The 25,845-nt window shown below is 40.0% G+C and overlaps 1 protein-coding gene across 2 annotated transcripts in view; it reads left to right on the forward strand.

The window, feature by feature from the left end:
• The window catches only part of LOC120940587 (unconventional myosin-X-like), a 298,063-nt gene that overhangs the window by 210,934 nt on the left and 61,284 nt on the right, over nucleotides 1–25,845 (forward strand). For both annotated transcript variants that reach the window (XM_040353533.1, XM_040353534.1), the window contains 2 exons: nucleotides 22,986–23,110; nucleotides 24,704–24,818. In XM_040353533.1, coding sequence (XP_040209467.1) covers nucleotides 22,986–23,110; nucleotides 24,704–24,818 — 240 coding nt within the window. The remainder of the gene's footprint in view (nucleotides 1–22,985; nucleotides 23,111–24,703; nucleotides 24,819–25,845) is intronic.

The following is a 25,845-nucleotide window of genomic DNA, read 5'->3' on the forward strand; positions in this document are numbered from 1 at the left end:
TTTAGCACTGTATAAACGCCAACATGTGTGACTCTATAGTTATGTGGACTGCACATATAAGAAAAAGGAGGAAATTAAAAGCTTATAAAGTAACTTAAATTAGAGCATGCTCTGTAGAGGACACAAACTGGTCTACACAATCTCAGGTTGCATGGGGACACAGCAGAGAAGATAGGAGAGGCAGCTGAAAGTCAGATCAACCAGGTATATTTGACTACACAAAACAAATACTTTAGTGACTTTGTAAGTATAAACACTTTGTTATGAGAGTTTTTTCATAGCTTGGGTTTAATGACACTTTAAGCTGGCCAAACAAGAATCTAAATTCCCTGCTGAACCAGCCAAAATTAGATCAGTGTGTGGTTGTCTCCAATTGATCATCTTCTGTCAAAGGATGTTGAAAAACTTTTCTCGAATGGTACAGTGTCCAGGCTGGGGGGTATTGGGCATTACTACATCCACCTCATTTGTGTGGCTAAATAAAAAAAACTGCATGGCAAGTATAAATTATTGCACAGCAAATATACCTTGATCTCTTGATCTTTTTCTTTTTTTTTTCACTCTCCAGACTTAGTATGTTCACAGTTTAATTAGTGTAGGACTTTTAATTCCTTTTATTGAAGTCTCCCTAATTTGTCTGAATGCTTAGTAGGAAATCTGCAGGAGTTCATTCATAGGGGTATGTGACTACTAAGTACAAATACATTGCAGGTACTTGACATTGGAAGATTATAAAGAAAGTCACATAATTAATTGAAATCCATCACTAAATGGCCCACCAAGGTGGTCCTGCTGAGTTTGAATATGACAAAAAGACCCCTAGCCCAATTAAACTAAAAGGACAGAAACAGCCCTTCATTTTAATGACCACACTGTTGCTTTTGCCATTTTAATGATCTAGTCAAGCTGTATAGTCTCTGCAAATGCTTTATGCCCACTTACCTAATTCTTCTCCAAAGTAGTATGTAGCGTTGACTTTAGGGGAAACTCAACTTTTGTGAGACAAAAAAATAGCAAATTAAAAAAATGATATAGCATATACAAATGCTACACAAGCCATATTGTAATTTATTGCTTATAAAAATTTCCTTTCCTTTTCAAACTGCAGCACTGTCATCTTCTGTAAAATGTAATGTACTAATGCGACCTGGGGCATTCTCTACACAGTTGGTGTACAGAACACTGGAAAATGTTATTTTTGTGTTTGGATGAAGAACTCTGCACTAAGATACAAGTCAGGCTTTAGGCATCCTCTGCAACAAAAATTTCATTTTTGGTGAGCTACTCCCTAAAGGGTCGTCCCTTCTAAAGAAATGCAGACACTGCAACTTGTCTCATCAGGAAATCGAAAGTGCATCAGCTGATTAAAATGAATTAGTCTCTCCTATTTAATATCCAAAAGCTTTTTCTTTAGAGCAGAAACAGGTAGAAATCTGCAACAAAGTTTGTTTAAATCCTTGCAACATACATAGATTGCATTTTTCTCAACAAAAGTGAAGTTTACAGTTGGTTTTAATAGTTTTTTGTCCTCGATAGAGCAAAGTACATGTAGTAATCTGTCCCGTGTTGCTAAGTAATTTCTAAGCATAGTTATGTGGTCTGATTAGCCCCCTCCCTTCCTGCCAATGCGACAACGGCCATGAAGGAGATGGCTGATTAATAACTGCAGCTTGTCTCGGCTGTGAGCACTTTCCAGATTAGCAATGGCAAGAGGAATGCAGGACCTGCATGTCCCTCTTCCCTCTGACCTTTATTAAAGGTGGTTCAGACTTTTAAATACCACGGCACTGGAGTTTAGTTCCCAATAAAATTCAATTGTAACCACAATGTTTAACCTATTTTGGATGCATCGGATCAAAATCAAGACATTGGCCTAGGTCACTATTAAACTAGATTAACTTAGGGTACATAGCAGTTGCCCTACCCAACCCCTACCCTGCCCTGCCATTAATTCTGCTCCTAAACACGCCCTCCAAAATTACCTCATGAAACTACCCTGTTAAATGTTTAATGCAGAAATGAGTTACAAAAATAAATGTTAACAACAAAAACTTTAACAATGCCCATCAGTGCAGCCTCATCAGTGCCCAACAGCGCAGCCTATCAGTGTCCATCAATGCAGCTTATCAGTGCCCATCAATGCAGCCTCATCAGTGCCCATCAGTGCAGCCTCATCAGAGCCCATCAGTGCAGCCTCAATAGTGACCATCAGTGCAGCCTCACTCGGGGGGAGAGATGGCTGGATCACACAGAGAGAGGATCTCCTGCTGTGACACAGCTTGGATCTGAAATGCCGGCCGCTGCTAAACAAAGTCCTGCCTCCTGGACAGGCTCCTATGATAGACGTCACACTACTTCAATTTCAGTTTCCGGCCGGCTCTCCTCTTCCTCTCCTCTCCCTTCCCCAACCTTTCCTGGTCGATCGCTGGGAGGAGAATGAGCTCCCATTCAATAGGTGGCTGTTGTCACTGATGTCTCCTCAAAATGATACAGATGGCAATAACATCCTGAAAGAGGTTTCATCCCTTTCCACCCCTATGCTATCCAAAAAATAAATATAGGAATCGGTAAATTGAAGTGCACATTTTGCAGCTAAATATGCTGATCTTATAAATAATTATCCAACAGTAAAATGTAATTGAATAGATGACTGCACTGCTCCATACCAAACTGGAACTCATACCTCACACTTCAAGAGAACCAGCCAGGTATGGTCAACTGGAAGAATCTAAATCTCTACTATTACCTTGTTAACCAGTTGCCAACCGTGTCACGCAGATATACTGCGGCACAGTGGCACTACTGGGCAAAATCCCATACGGGTACGTCCTACCCGTTTTCGGCCATCAGAGAGCTTGTGTCCACTGCACGGCAGGCAAACCCGATGCGCGTGGCTGGCAGGCGCGATCTCTGCCGGCCACGTGCGACCGTGTGCATGAGCGCCAGCATGGGGATTTGTTTGTGTGTAAACACACAAATCCCTGTGCTATCACAGGAGAGGAGCAATATTGTTTCTTCCTATGAAGTAGTAAAAATGATATGGCTTCTCTCCTAGTCACTCCCATCTTCACATAGTTAGAACATGCTGAGGGAACACACATTTAACCCCTTGATTGCCCCCTAGTGTTAACCCCTTCTTTTCCAGTGACATTTATACAGTAATCTGTGCATTTTTATAGCACTGTTCGCTGTATATATGCTAATGGTCCCAAAAAAGTGTCAAAAGTCTCCGAACTATCTGTCACATTGTCGCAGTCCCGCTAAAAATTGTAGATCACCACCATTACTAGTAAAAAAAATTATAATAATAAAAATGCCCAAAATCTTTCCCATAGTTTGCAGACACTATAACTTTTGCGCAAACCAATCAATATACGCTTATTGTATTTTTTAATGCAAAAAATATGTAGAAGAATATATATTGGCATAAACTGAGGAATTCTTTTTTTTTTACATTTGGGGATATTTATTATAGCAAAAAGTAAAAAAAATAAAAAAAATAATCAAAATTGTTGCTCTTTTTTTGTTTATAAAATAAAAAACACAGAGGTAATCAAACACCACCAAAAGTAAGCTCTATTTGTGGGGGAAAAAGGGACGCAAATTTATGTTTGGGTACAGTGTCGAACGACCACGCAATTGTCAGTTAAAGCGACGCAAATTGTTGCTCTTTTTTTGTTTATAAAATAAAAAACACAGAGGTAATCAAACACCACCAAAAGTAAGCTCCATTTGTGGGGGAAAAAGGGACGCAAATTTTGTTTGGGTACAGTGTCGAACGACCACGCAATTGTCAGTTAAAGCGACGCAGTGCCGAATCGCAAAAACTGCTGTGCTCAGGAAGGGGGTAAAATCTTCTGGGGCTGAAGCGGTTAATGAAGTGCAGTCTTGTTTCTAAGGCATGGGCTATATATTTTTTACATTATTTTCCTGTACAGCAGAAACGTCATGCCAACTTCAGCCTGTAAGGACCAATGGCTGAGCTATAGTCTGATATTTGGTACTCTGTTCAGGCTGCCGAATACTTAATTTTCATTCCTGTTTATTCTGATATCATGTTTGTTACATGACAGACAAATGAGTGTCTGTTATCAGCACTGAGCTCAGGCAGGAGATATAACTGTTTTACAAGATGACATTCAGCCTGACACTTCTGCTCTGCCAGGGAGAGAATACAAGTTCTCAACGGCAAAGGTTCACTGTTATAATAGTAGAGATTGAGGTTATTACAAACGTCTTATGCCCCGTACACACGACCGGTTTCCCAGTCGGAAAAACTGCGATGAGAGCTTTTCATCGGGGAACCCGACTGTGTGTATGCTCCATCAGACTTTTTACTACAGAAAAACTGAAGGAAAAAAAAATCACTTTTTTCCCATCAGGAAAAAATTCTAACGGGAAAACCGTTTGTCTGTATGCTTTTCCGAAGGGAAAAAAAACATGCATGCCCGGAAACGATTTGAGGCATGTTCTGAAGCATAGAACTTCATTTTGTCGGCTCATCGTAGTCTTTTACGTCACCACGTTCTTGGCAGTCAAAAGTTCACCGCACTTTTGTGTGACCGTGTGTATGCAAGGCAGGCTTGAGAGGAATTCCGTCAGGAAAACGATCTTTTTTTTCTGAAGGGAAAACCGATCGTGTGTACTTGCCATTACTGTCATATTAGCAATGTCATGTTCCCAGATTCATCAATGTTGGTTATTTATTTTTTTGTATTGTGGGAAGCAGACAGTTGAGCAACAAACTGTGCTGATAGTAAAATGTTGATGGTCTGGTCTGAAGCTGCCTATACTGGATTTTTGCTGGTGTACTATAAGTTGTTGGAAAATTTGGAAAGATAGTTTTTCAGAGAATGTGATCATTGCTAAGAGAAGTCATGGCATGTTATGCACTCATTAGGGTATGTACATGTTGCATTTAGGTGGCATATATATCTCCAGGGTTAACAAAAGATTGGCTAGACTCCCAATGTACTCATCAGAGCTAGACCAACCTAAAGGAAGAAGAGGCACCCACGCAGGACGCTGTGGAGGAGAGTGCTCTCTGTTTGTCTCCTGCTGTCTAAAAGACCACCCTGTCAAATTGTAGATTAGCTCTGCTAACTGTGCATACTAGGAGAGCAACTCACCCAGTATAATCAACAGGGCTCTACTTTACATTTGGCAGTTTTCCTCTGAAGATTGCATTTTATCTGAAGATTCTTGCTAGGGTGCTAACTGTCACATGGTCAGTGGAGTCCCATTGGGGAGCTGATCTCCCAGTGTAATCTGCAGTGCTGAGTGGTCAATGTGACCACTTATTTCTGCTTTTCGTTAAATAATTTAAGTGTTTCTAAAGGCAGAAGTTTTGTTTTATCTCAATGCATTTTATGCATTACGATTAAAAACATTCTCTGTGCCGCAGCCCTCCTAATACTTACCTGAGTCCCATCTCGAACCAACGATGTCCATGAGTCCCTTGGCCACCAGGGACTCTCCCTCCTGATTGGCTGAGACACAGCAGCAGGGCACCATTATATATATATATATATATATATATATATATATATATATATATATATATATATATATATATATATATATATACATATTACCAAAAGTATTGGGACACCTGCCTTTACACGCACGTAAACTTTAATGGCATCCCAGTCTTAGTCCATAGGGTTCACTATTGAGTTGGCCCACCCTTTGCAGCTATAACAGCTTCAACTTATCTGGGAAGGCTGTCCAGAAGGTTTAGGCATGTGTCTATGGGAATGTTGGACCATTTTTCCAAAAGTTTATTTGTGAGGTCAGGCACTGATGTGGATGAGAAGGCCTGGCTTGCAGTCTCTACTCTAAGACTGGGATGCCATTAAAGTTCATGTGCGTGTAAAGGCAGGTGTCCCAATACTTTTGGTAATATAGTGTATTTATTATTGAATTCATTTATAAATGAAAGTTACAATTGTAGCAAGTTGCTTCATAATTTTAGCCAAGACAAATTGCAGAATCAAATTTCACTTTGGATGAGTATAAGATACCTTAAAGTGGTTGTAAACCTATTACAACCACTTTAACCTACAGGTAAGCCTAAAGGTTCGTTTTTTTATTTTCTAAATAGGTTCCTTTAAGCTAGTGCATTGTTGGTTCACTTACCTTTTCGTTCGATTTCCCTTCTAAATGTTTTTTTTCTTTGTTTTCTTTGTCTGAATTTTCACTTCCTGTTTCTCCTCAGTAAGGTGTTCGGTAAGCTGTTCTAAATGTTCTTCCTTTGTCTTCCAGGGTGTTTTTTTTTTTTTTTAAAGTGATACTAAACACACACTGTTTTAATTTATTTTGATGAAAAATGCAAGAAGTAGCTTTTTTCCTACTCAATATATAACTGTCATATGACCCAGATCTTTCCCAGCCTTTCTGCAGGGAAACATAAGCAGAATGAGCTTTTAGTTCTCTGCTGCTTGTCACATTTAAAAAAAAAAAAAGCCCCTTTGGGAAAAAAAAGATTAAAAATAAACAAATAATATCAATAAACTATTTTAAATTGGCATACAAAAATATTTATTATTTGTGGAAATAACATGATGTAGGTAAATTTCTGACAGTCACAGGCTGTGTTTAGCTGGTTAGTGGGCATAAGGGAAGCAGGGGGCAGTGGGCTGTCATTTACCATTGGGTATATGCCCACATATGTGACTTTATAGTCACATGTGCTGCTCAGATGGAATAGGAAGGAAATGCTCCATAGCAGTTTTCCAGACAGGTAAACTGCCGGGAATCGTGGCAGGAAAAATGAGAACATGTTCTCTTTTCTTCTGCCGTGATTCCCGGCGTTCTTTTTCTCTGCAGTTTCCCTATGGGAAACACTGCGGTAGAGCATACACGGCCTGGATTCCCAGCCAAAGCTCTCACCGCAGATTTCCCGACGGGAAAACCTCTGGTGTGTACACGGGGAAAGTGACCAAACAGGTTCTCAGTTTTCCCCCCGGGATTCCCGGCGGGCTTTTTACCGCCGGGAATCCCAATTGTGTGTACGGGGCATGAGAAGGGATTCTTCCCAATGACCACAAGTGTAAGGAGCATTCTTCTTACTGACCACTACACTAATGTATCATGAGTTGTAGACATAGTCATTTTTAGAAGGGGTTCCCTGAGACCAGAAAGTTATTTGAAGGGTTCCTCTGTGTTGAAAAGGTTGAGAAAGACTGTACTAGACCATGTCCTTTCAATACAGGGACAGTTCATTATGCTAATAAAATGCAAATGCTTCTTAATATTCCTCGGTTCGGCATTTACTTGTGACTGTGGACAGCTATCTTTTTGTAATTTGTATTGAAGTTACTTAAGCAAGTGACCAGGTTTCCCTGGAAATTAATTGTAATGTCTGAAAAAGTTAGTTGGGACCCCATTAATATGTATAGAGAGACAGAGAGAAACCTGCAGCAGGTTGTCTATTTTTCCAAGAATTGGCTGTTCATAGAATTGTATTCTTTGTAAAGTCTTAAGTGCTGTCCTGGCAGCACACAGTTCTTTAAGTACGCAGTCCTAGTGGCACTGCTGGATTATTTGTTGCTACTTGTTCACTGTGTGCGCTGATAGACAGGTACTGCAAGGCAATCCTCCAAGTTTGACTTCCTTTGAGTACAAGAAGGGATGAATTAACCAAGCTCAGCCAAAGATATCACATGGGAGACTTGAAATACCAGCCTGCAGAAGAAAGCCTTGTTTTGTGTGCGTGCACTGTGTCTTCACTCAGTGCTGTGCAGTGATTGCTAGCATTCAGACTTTCTACGAGGAAGCAAACCCAGCAAGAAAAGTAGAAGAAAGGAAAGCTACATCGGCTGGCCTCATTAGACAGATCATAAGAACAGGGAATGATTGGAAGTAACTGCATTGACCTGCAGCAGTACAGCGAAAAGGCAAGCGGGGCAGGGATCTTTTACTAAGGTATGGATTTCACATGGTCTAGGAGGATTTTCCTGTTCCGTAGTCATCTCTACTCCTATGCTTACTTGGTGTATCACAATACGAGCCACTGTTTTGTGTCTTTAAGCGCTTCTAGGAATTATAGCAGTAGTTCGTATTGTACACTGCATTTAAAACAACTTTGTGTGTTTACATTAGAATCTTTTCTAGCAAGGTGTTTTCCTATATTGTTTGTTTAATATTAGTGCACTCAGGGCTTATTCACATCATATGTGTTGGGCAGTTCTGGGCAACCTTGCCAAATACAGCCTTAAATGCATAGACAAGGCAATTTGCTTTATGTCCTATTAGTTCAGTTCAACCCACTGTGCTGTTGTGGCGTGCACTGAAAAAAGGAGGACATGCTGCACTCTTTTTTGCACAGCGTATTGCATTGCATTACCTCGCACCGCCATTTTGTCACATTTTAATAAAGATGCAAAAAAAAAAAAGTAAACAGTTCAATGCTCAGCAAACACCAGAACAGGCATGGTAATGTTTGCTGTTGGTATGATTGGACCATATATTATGCTCATGCTGGCTGTACAGTGGCTTATTTGGTGATTCATGTTTTCATTAATATTTGAAAACGATTTCTGGTTACCATATACAGATAGCAACGCAATAATTACAACTTTTGTCACATAGCTATTTGGCTTTTACCGTAGATATTTTTTCAATTTTTCTGTCAGATATCTTTAGACTCAGACACTAGGGGGTTATTTACTAAAGGTAAATCCACTTTGCACTTGAGAAGTGCACTTGTACGTAGATTGCTATAGATCTGAGGGGAAGCTCTGAAATAAGGGGAAGCTCTGCTGTTTTTATCATCCAATCATGTGCAAGCTAAAATGCTGTTTTCCTTGCATGTCCCCCTCAGATCTACAGTGACTGCACTTTCAAGTGCACTTGTAGTGCAAAGTGGATTTGCTTTTCGTAAATAACCCCCACAGGTTCCTTCACTCCACATGTGTTGGGGCTGTATGGGCAGCAATTTGCAGCGGCGTCCTAACACAATGGGGGTTATTTACGAAAGGCAAATCCAGTTTGCACTACAAGTGCAAACTACAAGTGCAAAGTGCACTTGAAATTGCACTGAAAGTGCACTTGGAAGTGCAGTCGCTGTAGATCTGAAATGAGGGGAAGCTCTGCTGATTTTATCATCCAATCATGTTCAAGCTAAAATGCTGTTTTTTTCCCCCTTGCATGTCCCCCTCGGATCTACAGTGACTACACTTCCAAGTGTACTTGCAGTGCACTTTGCACTTGTAGTGCAAAGTGTATTTGCCTTTAGTCAATAACCCCCATAGACAAGGCAGAATCCCTTGTTTTTTAGAGTGTCAATTCATACCACAGTGTTACTGTGCTGTGTGCTGAAAAAGGACTGCATGCATAAATGCAGTCCTTTTTTCAGCACAGCGGTTCACGATGAGAACCAGCACATCACAACACCGCTGCGGTGAATAGAACTAGTGCATAGTGATGGTATCTCACTAGTGTAAATGAGTTATATACACATTTTTGAGTATCGTACATTTTCCAGCATGTTGTAACCCTTTGACTGATGTTACATATTTGTTACTTAGCAGTGCTTTCATTTTTGCTCGTACCTTTTGTCAGACTATTGAAAAACTCAAGCAGTACATGGTCAGTATTGCTGTAGGCATACAGTGCTCAGATTTGCATTTATTTCTACCGTTACATCATTTAATTCAATATTTAATACATATTTAGAATTTTGTATATAGCAAAATAACTTTTTATTGTCTGTTGTTTATACAACAGGCCTTCAGACAACAACAAAAAATGTGTGACTAGTACTGCCTAGCCAAATAATGTAATTTATAACCAACACAGTGCAAGTTGTTGTATTTGCTACCTCAGTTTCAGTACAGGAGAAGTGGGACTTGAAATATTCACACTGTAGTAAAAATTACGATAGGGTGATGTTTTCATAGATTTGCTTGATTGGTACAGGGGTTTGAAAAAAATATATATTTCCTTAAAAAACATCAAATTGAAAAAATATCTAATACATAAAATTTTGAGAAAAACAGAAACTTCAGTTCACATATTTGACAATGGCCATATGGTCAACTGTAGTGCTTGGGGTGTGCTATAGTGCACTTGATAGAAAGCTGTGATGATCTCATACCATCCCAGTCATCTCTGGCAGAAGTTGGTAACATAACACTTGGGTCCAAGTCTGCATCAGCAATCCCAGGCTAGGAATAGATCTTCTCTTAAATCCTACGTCTTTCATCATACAGGCGCCACATGCAAATAAAATGAACATTTCATTGGGTCATGTGTAACCCTGAGCAAGCTTACCTTTTCAAACATCTGTTTATTATTAGTCTGTATAAAATACTTCTGCTAGAAAAACCCTTGTAGGTTACATGCAGGGCATCAATATTTGGGGGGAAAAAACTTTTTTTAAAGGGTTAAAAATCATGACATAAACATGTGTTTCAAAGCAGTATTAAACCAAAAAGCAAACATTTATTATCAATCTTAAATGCGATTGCTGTATTCGTTTTCTTTTTTACGCTTTCTTTCCTTTATTTTAACCTAGTGATCTGGCTAGTAAGTCAGTCGTTCTTCAACAGAACAAGCTTTTCTGCCGAGTTAGCAGTTAGAGGGATGAGACAAACAATTTACCACTAACAGTGGTGCTTTCAACAATAAGCTTTTATCTGTTTATGTAAAATCCATACCACAAAAGAAAAATAATGTTTGCAGTAACTGCTTATAAAGTGTTAGCTGCGTTTGGCTTTAATTTATTAGTGTATTTAAATCTGCTAGTACATTTAACACTCCCCTCCACCAAAACTGACAATGCTGCGGTCCAAAGGTGCGCCCCCCTGTTCTCCTTCATTCAGAGTGGAGGCACTTTAACCACTTCAGCCCTGGAAGATTTGGCTGCTTAATGACCAGCCCAGTTTTTGCAATATGGCACTGCATCACTTTAACTGACAATTGCGCGGTCATGCGACGATGTACCCAAACAAAATTGACAAATTTCCCCCACAAATAGAGCTTTCTTTTGGTGGTATTTGATCACCTCTGCGGTTTTTATTTTTTGCCACAATTTTGAAAAAAACACAACGGGGGTTATTTACGAAAGGCAAATCCACTTTGCACTACAAGTGCAAACTACAAGTGCAAAGTTCACTTGAAAGTGCACTGAAAGTGCAGTCACTGTAAATCTGAGGGGAAGATCTGAAATGAGGGAAAGCTCTGCTGATTTTATCATCCAATTATGTGAAAGCTAAAATGCTGTTTTCTATTTTCCTTGCATGTCCCCCTCGGGTCTACAGCGACTGCACTTCCAAGTAAACTTTGCACTTTTAGTACAAAGTGGATTTGACTTCCGTAAATAACCCCCAATATTTTGTACTTGTTGCTAAAATAAATATCCCCAATTTTTTTTTTAAATACATTTTTTCCTCAATTTAGGCCAATATGTATTCTTCTACTTATTTTTGGTAATAAAAAAATCGCAATAAGCATATATTGATTGGTTTGCGCAAAAGTTATAGTGTCTACAAAAGTAGGAGATAGATTTATGGCATTTTTAAATATTTTTTTTTTTTTAAATCAGAAAGGTGTTTATTGAAACATACACAAGTTCACACAAATATTACAGCTCTCCATTGCACAGACATATGTTAAGTCCTTAAAAATATATCATTTTTATTATTATAATTTGTATTCGTAATGGTAGCGATTTTTTTTGGGACTGCGACATTATGGCGGACACTTTTGACACATTTTTTGGGACCGTTGACAATTATACAACAATCAGTGCTATACAAAGGCACTGATTAATGTGTAAATGTCACTGGGTTAACTCTGTTCCCTAGTGTGTGTTCTAACTGTGGGGGGAGGGGACTGACTATATGAGATGACAGATCGTGGTTTCCAGCTAGTTGGATCTCACAATCTCTCTCTCCTCACAGAACTTGGATGTGTGTTTACACACACACTTTCCTGTTCTGCCTCTCGTGCCCGTGATCGTGCAGCATCTGCTATCTCACTTAAAAGAGCCGATGTACAGCTGCGACGGCTCTCTGGATCGTGATGACCAGTGTAATGACGGCGGCTGGTCGGCAAGCGGTTAATACAGGAAGTGTGCTGCTGGTATCAGCTAACTAGCCGCTCAATTGCTATTACACCCTTCCACTACCTTCTGCAGCTTGCTCAAGCTCTCCCATCCCACCAGGAGTCCTAAGCTACCAGTCAGTATGTCTGCTGGCCAGACACCCAAACAAAGCTGGATCGGCTTTTATCGGCTGTTCAGTATAGTAACCTGGAAGCAATGATATATCATCAGTGCCATTTTTTTAAATTGCAAGCATTCGAAAAACACAGATCTTAGTGTTATGAATGCTTTGTGCAGAGGAGGTGGAATATCCAGTGAGGTAAAGTGTCACCGGCCCATGGGAGAAAGATCATCCCCAGAGAAGAGCTTATATACAGAAAGACCCCAGAGTTTCCAGATGGTGTGGTAGTATGAGGAACAAGCCTGCCCACCTCCCCTATATATACCCAACAAACACACAAAGAAAACCTCTTGAGCTGAGATTAGGAGTAGTCTCTTATAGGGAGTGCTCCTAATCTCAGCTTGTTACCTGTATAAAAGACACCTGTCCACAGAAGCAATCAGTCAATCAGATTCCAATTTTCCACCATGGCCAACACCAAAGAGCTGTCCAAGGATGTCAGGGACAAGATTGTAGACCTATACAAGGAAGGGATGGGCTACAAGACCATCACCAAGAAACTTGGTGAGAGGGTGACAACCAATTGTGTGATTATTCACAAATGAAATAAACCCCAAATAACTGTCAATTTCCCTGGCATCAACTTAACTCGCAGTGTTTGGAGAAAGAGGAATGCTGCCTATGACCCTGAGAACATCATCCCTACCATCAAACATGGAGAATTAAATATTATGCTTTGGAGGGTTTTTTCTGCTAAGAGGAGAGGACAACTTCACTGCATCAAAGGGATGATGGCCAGGGCCATGTACTGTCAAAGCTTGGGTGAGAACCTCCTTCCCTAAGGGCATGGAAAATGGGTCAATGATGGGTATTCCAGCTTGGCACTGAACCAATACACATCACCAAGGCAACAAAAGAGTGGCTCAAGAAGTAGCACATTAAGGTCCTGGAGGGGCTTAGCCAGTCTCCAGACCTTAATCCCATAGAAAATATATGGAGGGAGCTAAAGGTTCGACTTAACAAATGTCAGCCTTGAAACCTTAATGACTTGGAGAAGATCTGCAAAGAGGTCTGGGACAAAATCCCTCCTGAGATGTGTGCAAACCTGGTGGCCAACTACAAGAAACGTCTGTTTCTTGTAGTTGGCCATGTCTGTTGATTGGATCTTTTGATGTATGGTTTTTAACCAATAAAGAAATCGTTGTTGGAATGCAGCCATCCAGATTGAATTATTTTCTATATGCTACTTTGCATACTGAGCCAGCACCATAATTTTAAGGGGGAGAATATTTTTTGTTTTCCAGACACCTGAAACGAGTTATTTTCCTCATTTGCCTTATTTGTACAAATATGTATATAAATAACGAAATTGAAAAAAGATGGTATTATCGTATGTATCCTGTATCTGAGAATAGGGAGTGTTTGAGTATTATGTTAGTAATCATTTTGCGCATTGACCTGGTTCTTTTGTATCAAAAGCAAGGACCAACATTGTAGTTCTGTATTTGTATGCTTTGGTCTTTTGTGCCATTGAAGGCTGCCCTAGATTTTACAGAAAGATTAGAATACTAGAGACAAAGATAGTACAGTGTGCTTTGTTAGCTAAATGAGATGGCAAGGATTACAATAACAAGAAAATGCACTCTTACAGCAAAGATCTCAAAAATCAGGTCCCCGTGACATTGTATGCCTAGGAAACTTGTTTATTGTACATTGTTAGATTACTAGGGATGAAAATGAGACCGGTCTGCCTTCTAACAGAGTGCACTAATACAGTGTGCTTTAAAGGGGTGTTCCAGGCTTTTTTTTATGTTTGTTAAAAGTCAGCAGCTACAAAAAGTGTAGCTGCTGGCTTTTAATAAACATACACTTACCTGTTCCCCGGTCCAGCGACGTGCCGCCGCTGGGAGCTTCGTTCCGTTCCCCCCTTCACCGCTGGCGCCTCCACTGCAACTGTGGGCACCCAGCCGTGACAGCTTTCGGTTTCACGGCCGGGCACCCACTGCGCATGCGCGAGCGGCACTGCGCCATTTGATTGGACAGGCGATCGGCTGGGACCTGTCACGTGTTCCAGGCGATCGCCTACAGGGAGGGGCTGCCAAAAGGCGATTAGAGTATTCGCCTTTGCAGCCCCTCGGTGGAAGGAGGAAGTGGGACAGGAAGTCCCACTCCTCCTGAAGCCCCCACTCCCCCCCCCCCCCAAAGGACACAGGCAGTACACACCACATAGCTTTAGGTGCACACTGCAGAGGACACAGGCAGTACACACCACTTAGCTTTAGGTGCACACTACAGAGGACACGGGCAGTACACACACCACGTAGCTTTAGGTGCACACTGCAGAGGACACAGGCAGTACACACCACATAGCTTTAGGTGCACACTGCAGAGGACACAGGCAGTACACACCACGTAGCTTTAGGTGCACACTGCAGAGAACACAGGCAGTACACACACCACGTAGCTTTAGGTGCACACTGCAGAGGACACAGGCAGTACACCACGTGAGAATACTGCAGCTAGCACAATCACCTGCCTGACAGTAAATTAGGAAGTGCAGATCTAGCTAAACTATACAGTGTATAAATATATATACAACACCTGGGATGCATATATATCCTCTAGAGTGCCTGCCTGCCTGCCTGCTCTATCTACCTACTAAAAATGACTCTCTCTCTCTCTGTCTTCTCTCTTTTAACCACCGCAACACACTACACAAGGCCGACCTGCAGGTGGCCTTTTATAGTGTGGGGCGTGTACTAAACCCCCTCAGCCATAATTGGCCAATTATGGCTCTCCGTTTTTTGCAAGTTGTGATTGGCCAAGCATGTGGGTCATAGTGCATGCTTGGCCAATCATCAGCCAGCAATGCACTGCGATGCCACAGTGAATTATGGGTCGTGAAACGCCACTCGAATTAGGCGCAAACGGCCCAAAACGTTCGTAATTCGCTGAATGATCGAACATACGATGTTCGAGTCGAACATGAGTTTGACTCGAATACGAAGCTCATCCCTATTGTTTAGGCATTATGTGGATGCTTTAGTGTCACAGCAACCTGAGTTGTTTGTGTTCAGGGCACTCTTTTATTGTGCTTCCACTTTCTATATATTATTATTATTATTATTATACAGGATTTATATAGCGCCAACAGTTTGCGCAGCGCTTTACATCAGGGAAGACAGTACAGTCACAATACAATTTAATACAGGAGGGATCAGAGGGCCCTGCTCGTTAGAGCTTACAATCTAGAAATATATCAAGCATTGTCTCCTGTGAAAAGGTTTTGTCTATCAGACTTAAACAAACATTCTTGTAATAAAGATTCCATAGACTCAAAAATCTCTCCTAATCCTTTAAATAGACATAAATGTTAGCGTGTGTATGCATGTGCGTGATTGTGTGCAATTTGACACAGAGCATTCAAAAGACAGATTATATTCAAAAACAGTATCACATTTCAGACAATGCAATTTATTTTCTGCCATGCTAAAATAACCATGGAATAGCAGATGCCAGATAATGGGCTTCCAACTGTCTGTTTATCATGGTAATCTATCAGGCAGCAAAGAAGGCGACTGATTTTTTTTTAGAGAAGAGAGAGCCATTCGCAGTGAAGGTAGAAAGATGAGAGAGTGGCCATACAGTGCCAGAATTAATCATCCTGAGACTTTAATTGGCTTGACATTAGACCACAATTATTAACACATTATGGAAATAAGAGCGTCAGTGTTGGGATCGCTTTCCACATGCGAGTCAGATCTGCAGGGTCATGATCTAATCCCACCCCTGTCATTCAAACAGAGCCAAGAGTGACGGGGAGTTATTATTTCAAATGTCTCAGATGGGCATATGGAATGATTAAGCCTCCAGAAATTATAAAAGACCAATTTAAATGCTTTGGTATTTTTATTTCAGTAGTTTAGCATTTATTTTATAGTTATAGTGCATTTTTTGTGTTCTATAGAACTTTACATCAAAGGCCTTATTCACCAAAGAATCTATGTTTGCATCTTTGTCATAATTTGTGTCCTGTGTCAAATCAATGTATTACTTATACACATATGTTAAGCAAAGACAATGCTGTTTTTGCATCATGTTTCTTGTACTTTACAACATTACTATATAAAATAGGTTGGTAGTTGCAAAGTTTAACCCTTGATTGCAAAGCAGAAATGAAATGTGCGCAGAATCCCAGCAGCCGATAAGAATTTGGACGAGATAGAGAGCTTGACATCGCTGCCCCACCTCTCCATCTCATCCAATTAGAGAATGCCTTGCATTTATTGAGAAAACGATGACATTCTGTGAACAGCACCAATTCTGAGCAAGTGAACTCTTGTGGATACTATGCTGCTTGGCACGGGACCTGGAAGACCACAACGATAACTGTAGTAGCAGAAACTTTTACAGTGATCTTATGCTTCCACAGCTTTAAAAGAAAATGGAGTATGGATTTTTTCAATCCATCTTATTTTGCAATTGCTAGTTGACAGGCTATCATTCTTACCATCTGGCTTCAATATTTGAATCATTAACCCAAGACAAGTACGCAAAAAAAGACTTTTGTCTTTTATCTTACTGTCCTGATATGCATACTGGTACCAGATTAGGAAAGCATTGAAGTCAGATTTTCAGCATAGCATCCAGGCAACTAGCATTTTCAGAAGGAGGTAAGCCATGGCAGCCTGGTATTACTCTTGGAGGTGACTTTTTCCCTATTATGGTACATACACAGGGGAATTCTTGTGTATGTATTGCTGTGTCTATGATACCCTTTAGAATTCCTACATGCCATCCGATGGTATGGGCAACAAATGTATTTACCTGTTGTAAACATATATGTGAATTTGGGGCACACACCATTTGTGGAGACCATACGGACATTCTGCCCCCAGTGCAGTTGACTTTCCTCCTGCCTTTGCAGCTTTCACACAGACAGTTCAGCAGCAAAGGATTTTTAAAGTTGGGTGGGCAGAGCCTGAAGGGATCCAGACAGTAATTCCCAATCAGGTCCGCTGCCTTTGTGACTGACAGCAGGCCGAGGGTAAGTTCATAGCCAATATATAAGTAAAAAGCAAAATAAATGTTGCTCTGTGTCTTTTAAAGTGAATCATGCATATATGTGTCACGACTCTAGATATTAATCTCAATAGCCAATAGATTACCTGACATTGAAAATAGAATCTGCCCACTGCCTGCTGTGAAACACAAGAAGAGAGTGGACCTGATTGGGAACTAGTGTCTCAGCTTCCCCATCAGGCATCACCCACTATCAGAATTACTGGTTGCCCAGAGACTGTCCGCTCTGAAGACGATTACATAGTGACAGGTGGGAAGGTAAGGAGATAGCGGCTGCAAATATGTCACCTGCTGCAGTTTACAAAGACAAGCACTCTACCGGTCTCTGTACGCCAAGTTACGGTTGGTCTTAATTACCTTCAGTTTCATTACCTGCAAACGTGAGGTAATTATTTTTTGAATTTGGTGCAGTACTAGCAGCACTTTAAAAAACTCCCTGAATCTGTCAGTTAGGCCTCTTACACACGACCGAGTTTCTCAGCAAAAACCAGCAAGAAACTGCAGAGGAAACCGGTCGTGTGTACATTTTCGTCGAGGAAACTGTCGAGAAACTCGACGAGCCAAAAAGAGAGCATGTTCTCTATTTCCTTGACGGGAATGGAGAAATTTGGCTCGCCGAGTTTCTCGACGGCTTCACAAGGAACTCGACGAGCAAAACGATGTGTTTCGCCTGTCGAGTTTCTGGGTCGTGTGTACGGGGCTTAAGGGGCAGCGGAGATTCTTGATCCTGGGTTATAGCGCTAGAAAGGTGTCGTTAGGACTTTATTGACTTCCCACTGACATTGTCAGAGTTCAAGTGAAAGATTGTATACCTTGTAGATACATTGTTTGTATTGCAATTTATAATACAGTAAATTATATTATTAAGAGATCTTCAGATAGCAGTAAATATAGTAGCTAATCCCATGATATCTACCGTATTAAAGTACAGTTGCTAATTTTCTATGATTGTCTGATGATCATCCATCTTGATTCCAGAAAAGCAGAAATGTGAATTAAATGCATATGAAGCAGGTGGAAACTAAAATAGCGGAGTGGAGTCAGTTATTCTTGGTAAATAATAAAGTACAGGATTAGACTGCAGTAAACAAACTGAACTTGTTGCAGTGTGCCAGTTTTCACTGCTTGGCTGAGTGTTTTTTCTAGCCTTTTCCAGTTAGGAGGGCTCAGGAATAGTCAGTAACATCGGTATTTATTAGATGGCTGTAAAGAATAGAACGTACGCAGTGCAGTTCCTTGTTTTAGTCCTTTGGACATCTGGTAAAACACTTATTGCAAAGTTGGTATTCCAAAGCAAGTGAAACATGAACTTTTTTTTGTACTAGATTGAAGTATTACTAGAGTTTAGATGAGATTGCCTCACAATTACCGTAATAATTCCACTTTTCTCTAGAAAAAATAAGACAAACTTAATTGGAAGGACCAGGGTGCTAAGCAGATCTCCTGAGGACCTGGGAAGACTAACTAGCCTTCTTCTTCCTTACAAAAAAAGTTGTTTCTTTTGTCTATAACAAACTGAGATTTGTGTGTAAAGGAGATGTGACCATTGTGACCTCTCAGCTATTTTACAATAGTTTCTGCTCAGTAGACACTGCCTTACTTTGTATGTTCCTGTATCATATATCGCTACAGGATCCTTGTGTTATTTACAACTTTGCACTTGTTACCAGTGTTTTTACATGTGTGTCTTTCCAGCAACTCACTCCAGTACTCATAAACTAACTGACTGAATATAAGATGTGATAATGTAGGTTAGGTTGAAACATTGTTCAAAACAATACAGTTTTTTAAGCCAATACTACACTAAAAGTTACACGTTTTATTTGCACAAGGCCTTCGGTGACCTTAGGTAACTTTAACAGACACGCTTCACAGGAAAGCTGTACCTTTTCTTTGTACGCCAAACAAATGTTTGGTATAATATAGTTTCCTTTTATGCATATGAATTATATGATTCATCTCCTTTTAATCTCTCAAGTGCTCCTTTGATGCTGGTAATTCAAACAGGATCTAAAGTTACCACCCTTTTTAATTGTGAAAGGGTGACCGACTACACAGGTGCAGCAACAATTTTTTTCAGCATTGATTTTCAAAGTGTGTAAGTAACAATCGATTTTAGATATCATCAATGAGGCAAAAATCTATATGCTTTTTGAAAGGTGTTTATTTACACCATTTTCTTTTCTTATTTTCCAAAAGCATAACACTTAAAACAAGAATATGCAAAAAAACAGCAAGCCTTACCAAGGCCAACAAACTAACACAGCAGTTACATATCTCAGATGTCTTCCAAAAACAAGTGATAGGACAAATAAATTACAAAACTATTATGGTTGGACCACGCAGAGCCTAATTTTTTGCCCTTCGTTCCTATTTACAGTGTAAAGAGTCTTACTCAATCACCCATTCACACATACAACACTCGTACCCCCCGCCACCTCTTCCCTCCCCATTGAGCTGGAGAGCTAAAAGGCCAGCATGGTATTAACAAACCAATAGTTTGAGGGTATTAAATTATATATAGTGTTACAGTTGTTGAGATAGCAGAGTGTCTTTCCAAAAGGAGTCCGCTATATCAAGCCAGGGCTGCCAGATTTTAAAGTACTTATTAGGGCAAGCCCTACCCTTCTATATCAGCTTAAAAACAGGTAAATCATGATAAAAGTTCTGTACTGAGGGTGCAGCAGCATTTTTCTATCTCAACAGAATCAATTTCCATTTTGACACCTTTCAGAGGGGAGGAGGTGCAGATACCTGTATAAAACAGGTATTTGCACCACTTCTGGGTATAGACTCCCGCGGGAGTCTGGCCCCTCCGCGTCACCCCCCCCCCCCCCCCTGTTGTGTTCTGGGAAACACTTGACTCCCAGAACACAGCGGGGACCAGTGGGAACTGCACAGCGCGACTCGTGCATGCGCAGTAGGGAACCATGCAGTGAAGCCGCAGCGCTTCACTTCCCGATTCCCTTACCGAGGATGGGGGCGGGGGAAGCCGAGAGATGAGCTACTGCTCGGCTTCGGCTGCCGACGTCGCGGGCGACTTGGACAGGTAAGTGTTAATTTTTTCAAATTCAGCAGCTGCTGTATTTGTAGCTGCTGGTTTTTTCAGGTGAACCCCCGCTTTAACACACAAACTAAAGTTCGAGTATGTGTCCGATATATAAAGTCGTTTGGAATACTAAGTAATCCAACCTCTGGGGTATGAGGCACTGGCAGATGGAGAGTACTATCAAAGAAAAAATCTATATGCTTATACAATTGAGAAACATATATATAAAAGTTCCTTTATGACTTTGCTATGCTATGTAAATAAATACCAGCTGTCAGTAAAAGATAACATAACTGAATGATTTGAGAAAAAGGCAAAACGAGCTTGACAGTGGTGTGACAGGTTGTAATATCCTGTGAAGGCATCAAATTCAAATTTTTGCTGTTGTGGTAGTGCTGTTAAAACATTCGTATTGGCTATGATAATGTGAATGTGTAAGTTTAAAAAAATATATATATACTCATCGGCCACTTTATTAGGTACGCCTTGCTAGTACTGAGTTTGACCCACTTTTACCTTCAGAACTGCCTTAATTCTTCGTAGAAAAGATTCAACAAGGTGTTGGAAACATTCCTCAGGGTTTTGTTCCGTATTGACATGATTGCATCATGCAGTTGTACGCTGCACATCCATGCAAATCCTCCACATCCCCAAGCTGCTCTACTGAATTGAGAACTGGTGTCTGTTGAGGCAATTGGAGTATTGCAGTTAACTTATTGTCATGTTCTAGAGACCAGTTTGAGATGATTTGAGTTTTGTGACATGGTGCATTATCCTGCTGGAAGGAGCCATCAGAAGATGGGTACACTGTAGTTATAAAGGGATGGACAGGGTCAGCAACATTACTCATGTAGGCTGTGGCGTTTAAATTATGGTCAATTGGTACTAAGGGGCCCAAAGTATGCCAAGAAAATACCCCCCACACCATTACACCACCAGCCTGAACCATGTTGTTTACGCCAAATTCTGACCCTACCATCATAATGTCGCAGATGAAATCGATATTAATCAGATCAGGCAATGTTTTTCCAATCTTCTTTTGTCCATTTTTGGTGAGCCTGTGCAAATTGTAACCTCAGTTTCCTGTTCCTAGCTGACAGGACTGGCACCCAGTGTGGTCTTCTGCTGCTGTAGTCCATCTGCTTCAAGGTTCGATGTGATGTGTGTTCATAGATGGTATTCTGCATACCTTGGTTATAACAAGTGATTATTCGAGTTGCCATTGCCTTTCTATCATCTCAAACCAGTCTGCCCATCCTCTGACATCAACAAGGCATTTCTGTCCATATAACTGGATATTTTCTCTTTTTTGGACCATTCTCTGTAAACCCTATATATGCAGATGGTTGCGCATTAAAATCCCAGTAGATCAGCAGTTTTTGAAATACTTAGACCAACCTGTCTGGCCCCAACAACCATGCCACGTTCAAAGTCACTTACATCCCATATATATTATATATATGTGTGATATACAATGAATATATTAAATATGTAGTCGTACATCTCCAAAATGAATCATTATGTTACTTACACCTGACACTGAGCACAAGTACTGGTAAAATGCATATGGTGAATTTAAAAAGATACCAAGGTTGACTACCCCAGATTTAGCATGTCCAGTATCTTCCCTGGATCAGAGAGGCCCCTGAAAGATGATCACATTCATGAAATGCGCTTCCTTAGAAAGGGAAGTGTTACTATGGTGACAGAACACATGGAAGGACCAGCTGTGGTGTTCATTAGAGCCCGCTCTCTTCATTTCACTGCTTCAGGTCACTGTGCATCTTGTTCTTCAAATAAATGTAGTGTAGAGACAAAACCAATGGGAGACACTAAGGGCTGTTCACTGTAATGCCCCAAAAAATGCTTGTAACTGGGATTTCTCGGAAATGGTAACATTATTGAGCTTTTACCCACTGTGTTTTTATTGAAACATACAGTAAGTTGAATTTCTACATCTAGTACTATGATCAAAATGGATTGAAAATTATGCTCTAGTGATCTTACAACTATCAGAGAGACTGTTTTCTTTGGATGAGCTAGAATTATTTTTATTTGAAAACTGAGTGTTGTATCTCCCTCCTATTGCACACGGCAGTATGTCATGAGCGGTGTCATTTGCTACAAGAAGCTTTTAGTTCTTTTGTGTCAGCATTCAGAAGGCTGCAGTAATTACGTATAGCATTGTATTCAAGCTTCTCATCTCATTCTAAGTTTCACCCTTGCAGAAATAGGTGGGTGACGAAAGAGGGAACAATTTACAATGAAAACCGAGCAGGTTCTCTGGTATAGGGAAAGGAAAGACAAAGTAAACTCACATGGCTAAATTTGAAATAATGATGACAATATGATTACTGCGTATTTTCCGTATACTGTTTATTTCTATATGACCCATTGCCGTACTTTGTGTGTCTTGACCTGTCACAAGCTAAGTTCCAGAATCCTATGTAGAAATAGCATACTGGTTGTCTTCAAAGTTTATATAGATTTTCAGCTGTTGGATGTTGTGCAGTGTTTAATCCAGTCTTGGCTAGTAGACAGAACAGTATCACATTCTTATCACAGTGTCAGTCGACACTAACTGTAACTGGTTTGTGTTTTTTATATGTCATGACGTTCCTTGAAGAGCCTTAAGAAAGAAAAAAATATGTTTGTTTGCAATAAGAATTTGCTTCTTTCTGCAGATGCCGGACCAGTTTGATCAGACACTGGTTTTGAACCAGTTAAGGTATTCTGGCATGCTGGAGACAGTCAGGATCCGCAGAGCCGGCTTTCCCGTCAGAATATTGTTTCAAGAATTTTGTTTTAGGTGAGTATCTCCATCCTAAATTACTGTTATTTCTTTGGGAAATGTATTATAGTTTAACTATACTCATTATAAATAGAAACAAGTATACACACACTGTATATTTAAAGCCATGTTTGACAGTACCTCATGGCACCATCCAAATGCCACCTTATATTGTTTAGGTTGGATCAGTTACTGTAAAGTCTTGCATTTTACATTTTAAAATTTGTGGGAGATTAACAAAGCAGGGTATAATTCTGCTATACAAACACATATTTCTTTTAAGCCTCTTTCACACCATCTGCAGAGTTGTGAGTTTTTTGCACACATTCTGCAAGAACACAAAGAAAACAATTTCTCTCTATGTACCCTGTTCACACCACAACACTGGTATCACACATAGGTGTGCGCAGCCTATTGCACTAGGGTGTGCACCCCAAAGTTCATACACACATGTTTATATATATGTGTGTGTGTGTGTATATATATATATATATATATATATATATATATAGCAGTAGGGAAATGGACCGTGTCAGTAAGGCAGAGATTGGTGTTGGTAGTTTATTTTTTATTACTTTTTACAATTCAATTTTTTTCAATTTTTACAACATTTTTTTTTTTTTAATTAGGAGCCCCATTGGGGAGCTTTGGTAAAATATCAAGGGTCTAAACAGGCCCCTGATGTCTCACTTTTGGGACAGAGAAAGGGAATGAGGGCAGAGGTTCCCCAGTCCCTTTCTCTGCAGCAAAACAGCAGGGGAAATCTGTGCAGCACAGGGTGATTAGGGTGTGCCAGGCACACTTGGCACACCCTGTGCACACGCCTATGGTATCACATGCATATTTTTGTGCAGGAATCTGCAACTTGTAAAACTCACTGAAACACACACAAAAAAAAGATGTAAACTGATGTGAAATCTGCATGTTTTTTCAATCAATTTTTTTTGTGCGTATGGTGTGAACGAGGCCTTAAACTAAAATATAATGCTTCCAGATTATTAAACACAATATGCAGCCTTTTTTTTTTAAATGATCTGTGTTTTGAGCTAAAAAAGCTCCCATAGAAATAAAATGGGAGTTGCTGATTAAGTTGATAAATTGTAACGGTCCAGGAGACTCTTTAAACAACAGGGAACAAACTAGCAGATTGGTTTGAAGACCTGGGGCCAGTTGATTTGTGCCTGCTTGTAACCACCTTTTAAATCTTTTGGCGTTTAAAGATTTACGATGGTCATAGACAAGAATCACCCATCTATCAGTTTTTGCCCATGCATATACATAACAGTTTATTTAGATGCCAACAGTAGTGAAGGTTCTAACCTGCTGGTCCTTTTTGCACATTTTGCTTCGTAAGCAGTATTTATTATTTCTTATATTTCTTAGGAATAACAAAATAGCAGAAGTAGACATTTTTATCAGCAGACAAACAACAAATATATATATATATATATATATATATATATATATATATATATATATATATATATATATTTTGTCTATTCTTATTTGTTGCTTACTGTCCTTGTCTTGATTTCTGTGCTGTGTATGTTTGTTTGATAGATTGTAAATCAATTTAGAATTCTCAGGGTTTACTGTTTGGTTTCTTTACAGGTATAAAGTGCTAATGAGAAATGTAACCCTTCCTGAAGATTTGAAAGGCAAATGTGAGACTTTACTCCATCTTAATGACACAACTAACAAAGAATGGCAGCTGGGAAGGACTAAGGTAATGCTGTTGACAGTTTTCCCCTATTGAATTATTAGCACTTTTCTTGATTAGTAACACAATCTGATTGCCTGATTCACTAGAATCAGCAAAGGTGAACAATTGGCTGTTTTTCTTGCTGACAACCTGATTCCTTCTTGCTGTGCGCCCTGTATATTCATGTTCACATGAACAAACATGGGCATACTCACTGGATGACCTTCTAAATTAAGGGTACTGTAAGCAATCAATTAACAAATTAATAGGCAAGAATGAATTCAATATACATAATTTCCTGGGAAGTGAGTAAGCATATGATGTTGGCAAATGTTTAACTTTATAATTTCACAAAGCTAGCTCAGTAAATTGGATTGTTACAGGTATGCCCTTTTTTTACCTACAAAGCTAATTGCAGAGAAAGTCACAATGGGCCTTTTTTCTTAAAGGATAAACATACAGTACATTGATCATACATAGAAAAGCAATGCAGCCACAGTGTTGGCAGACATGCACTCATGGTCTACAGCAGGGGTCTCCAAACTGCGGCCCGGGGGCCAGATGCGGCCCTCTGCTTGCTATTATATATTCTATATAATATTCCTCCCAATGACAATAATAATGGGTCAAAATTCCTCCCAATGACAACAATGATAGGACACAATTCCGCCCAATGACACCAACGATAGGGCACAATTCCTCCCAATAACACTAATGATATCGGGACCATTTCGACTCCCAGTGGCCATAGTCCAGCCCCCAAAAAGTCTGAAGGACAGCAAACTGGCCTTTTTTTATTACGTTTTCAGACCCCCTGGTCTACAGCATGCATACATTGAATTTGCTAACAAGTTTTGCTTTGAATTGCACCCTCAGCGTCCAAATTTTCTCCATCTAAACCACAGTTTGCCTCAAATTAAAATGTGATTTTCTCTATTTAACTTTTTACTTAACCACTCTCAGCCTTTTTTAGATGTATATACCATGTAGGATTAAAACCATATGTTATATATGGCTGTTGTTTATAGTCATGTACATAATGTTGGGTTCT

Source organism: Rana temporaria, chromosome 5 (genome assembly GCF_905171775.1).
Source record: "Rana temporaria chromosome 5, aRanTem1.1, whole genome shotgun sequence".
NCBI classification, from domain to species: domain Eukaryota; kingdom Metazoa; phylum Chordata; class Amphibia; order Anura; family Ranidae; genus Rana; species Rana temporaria.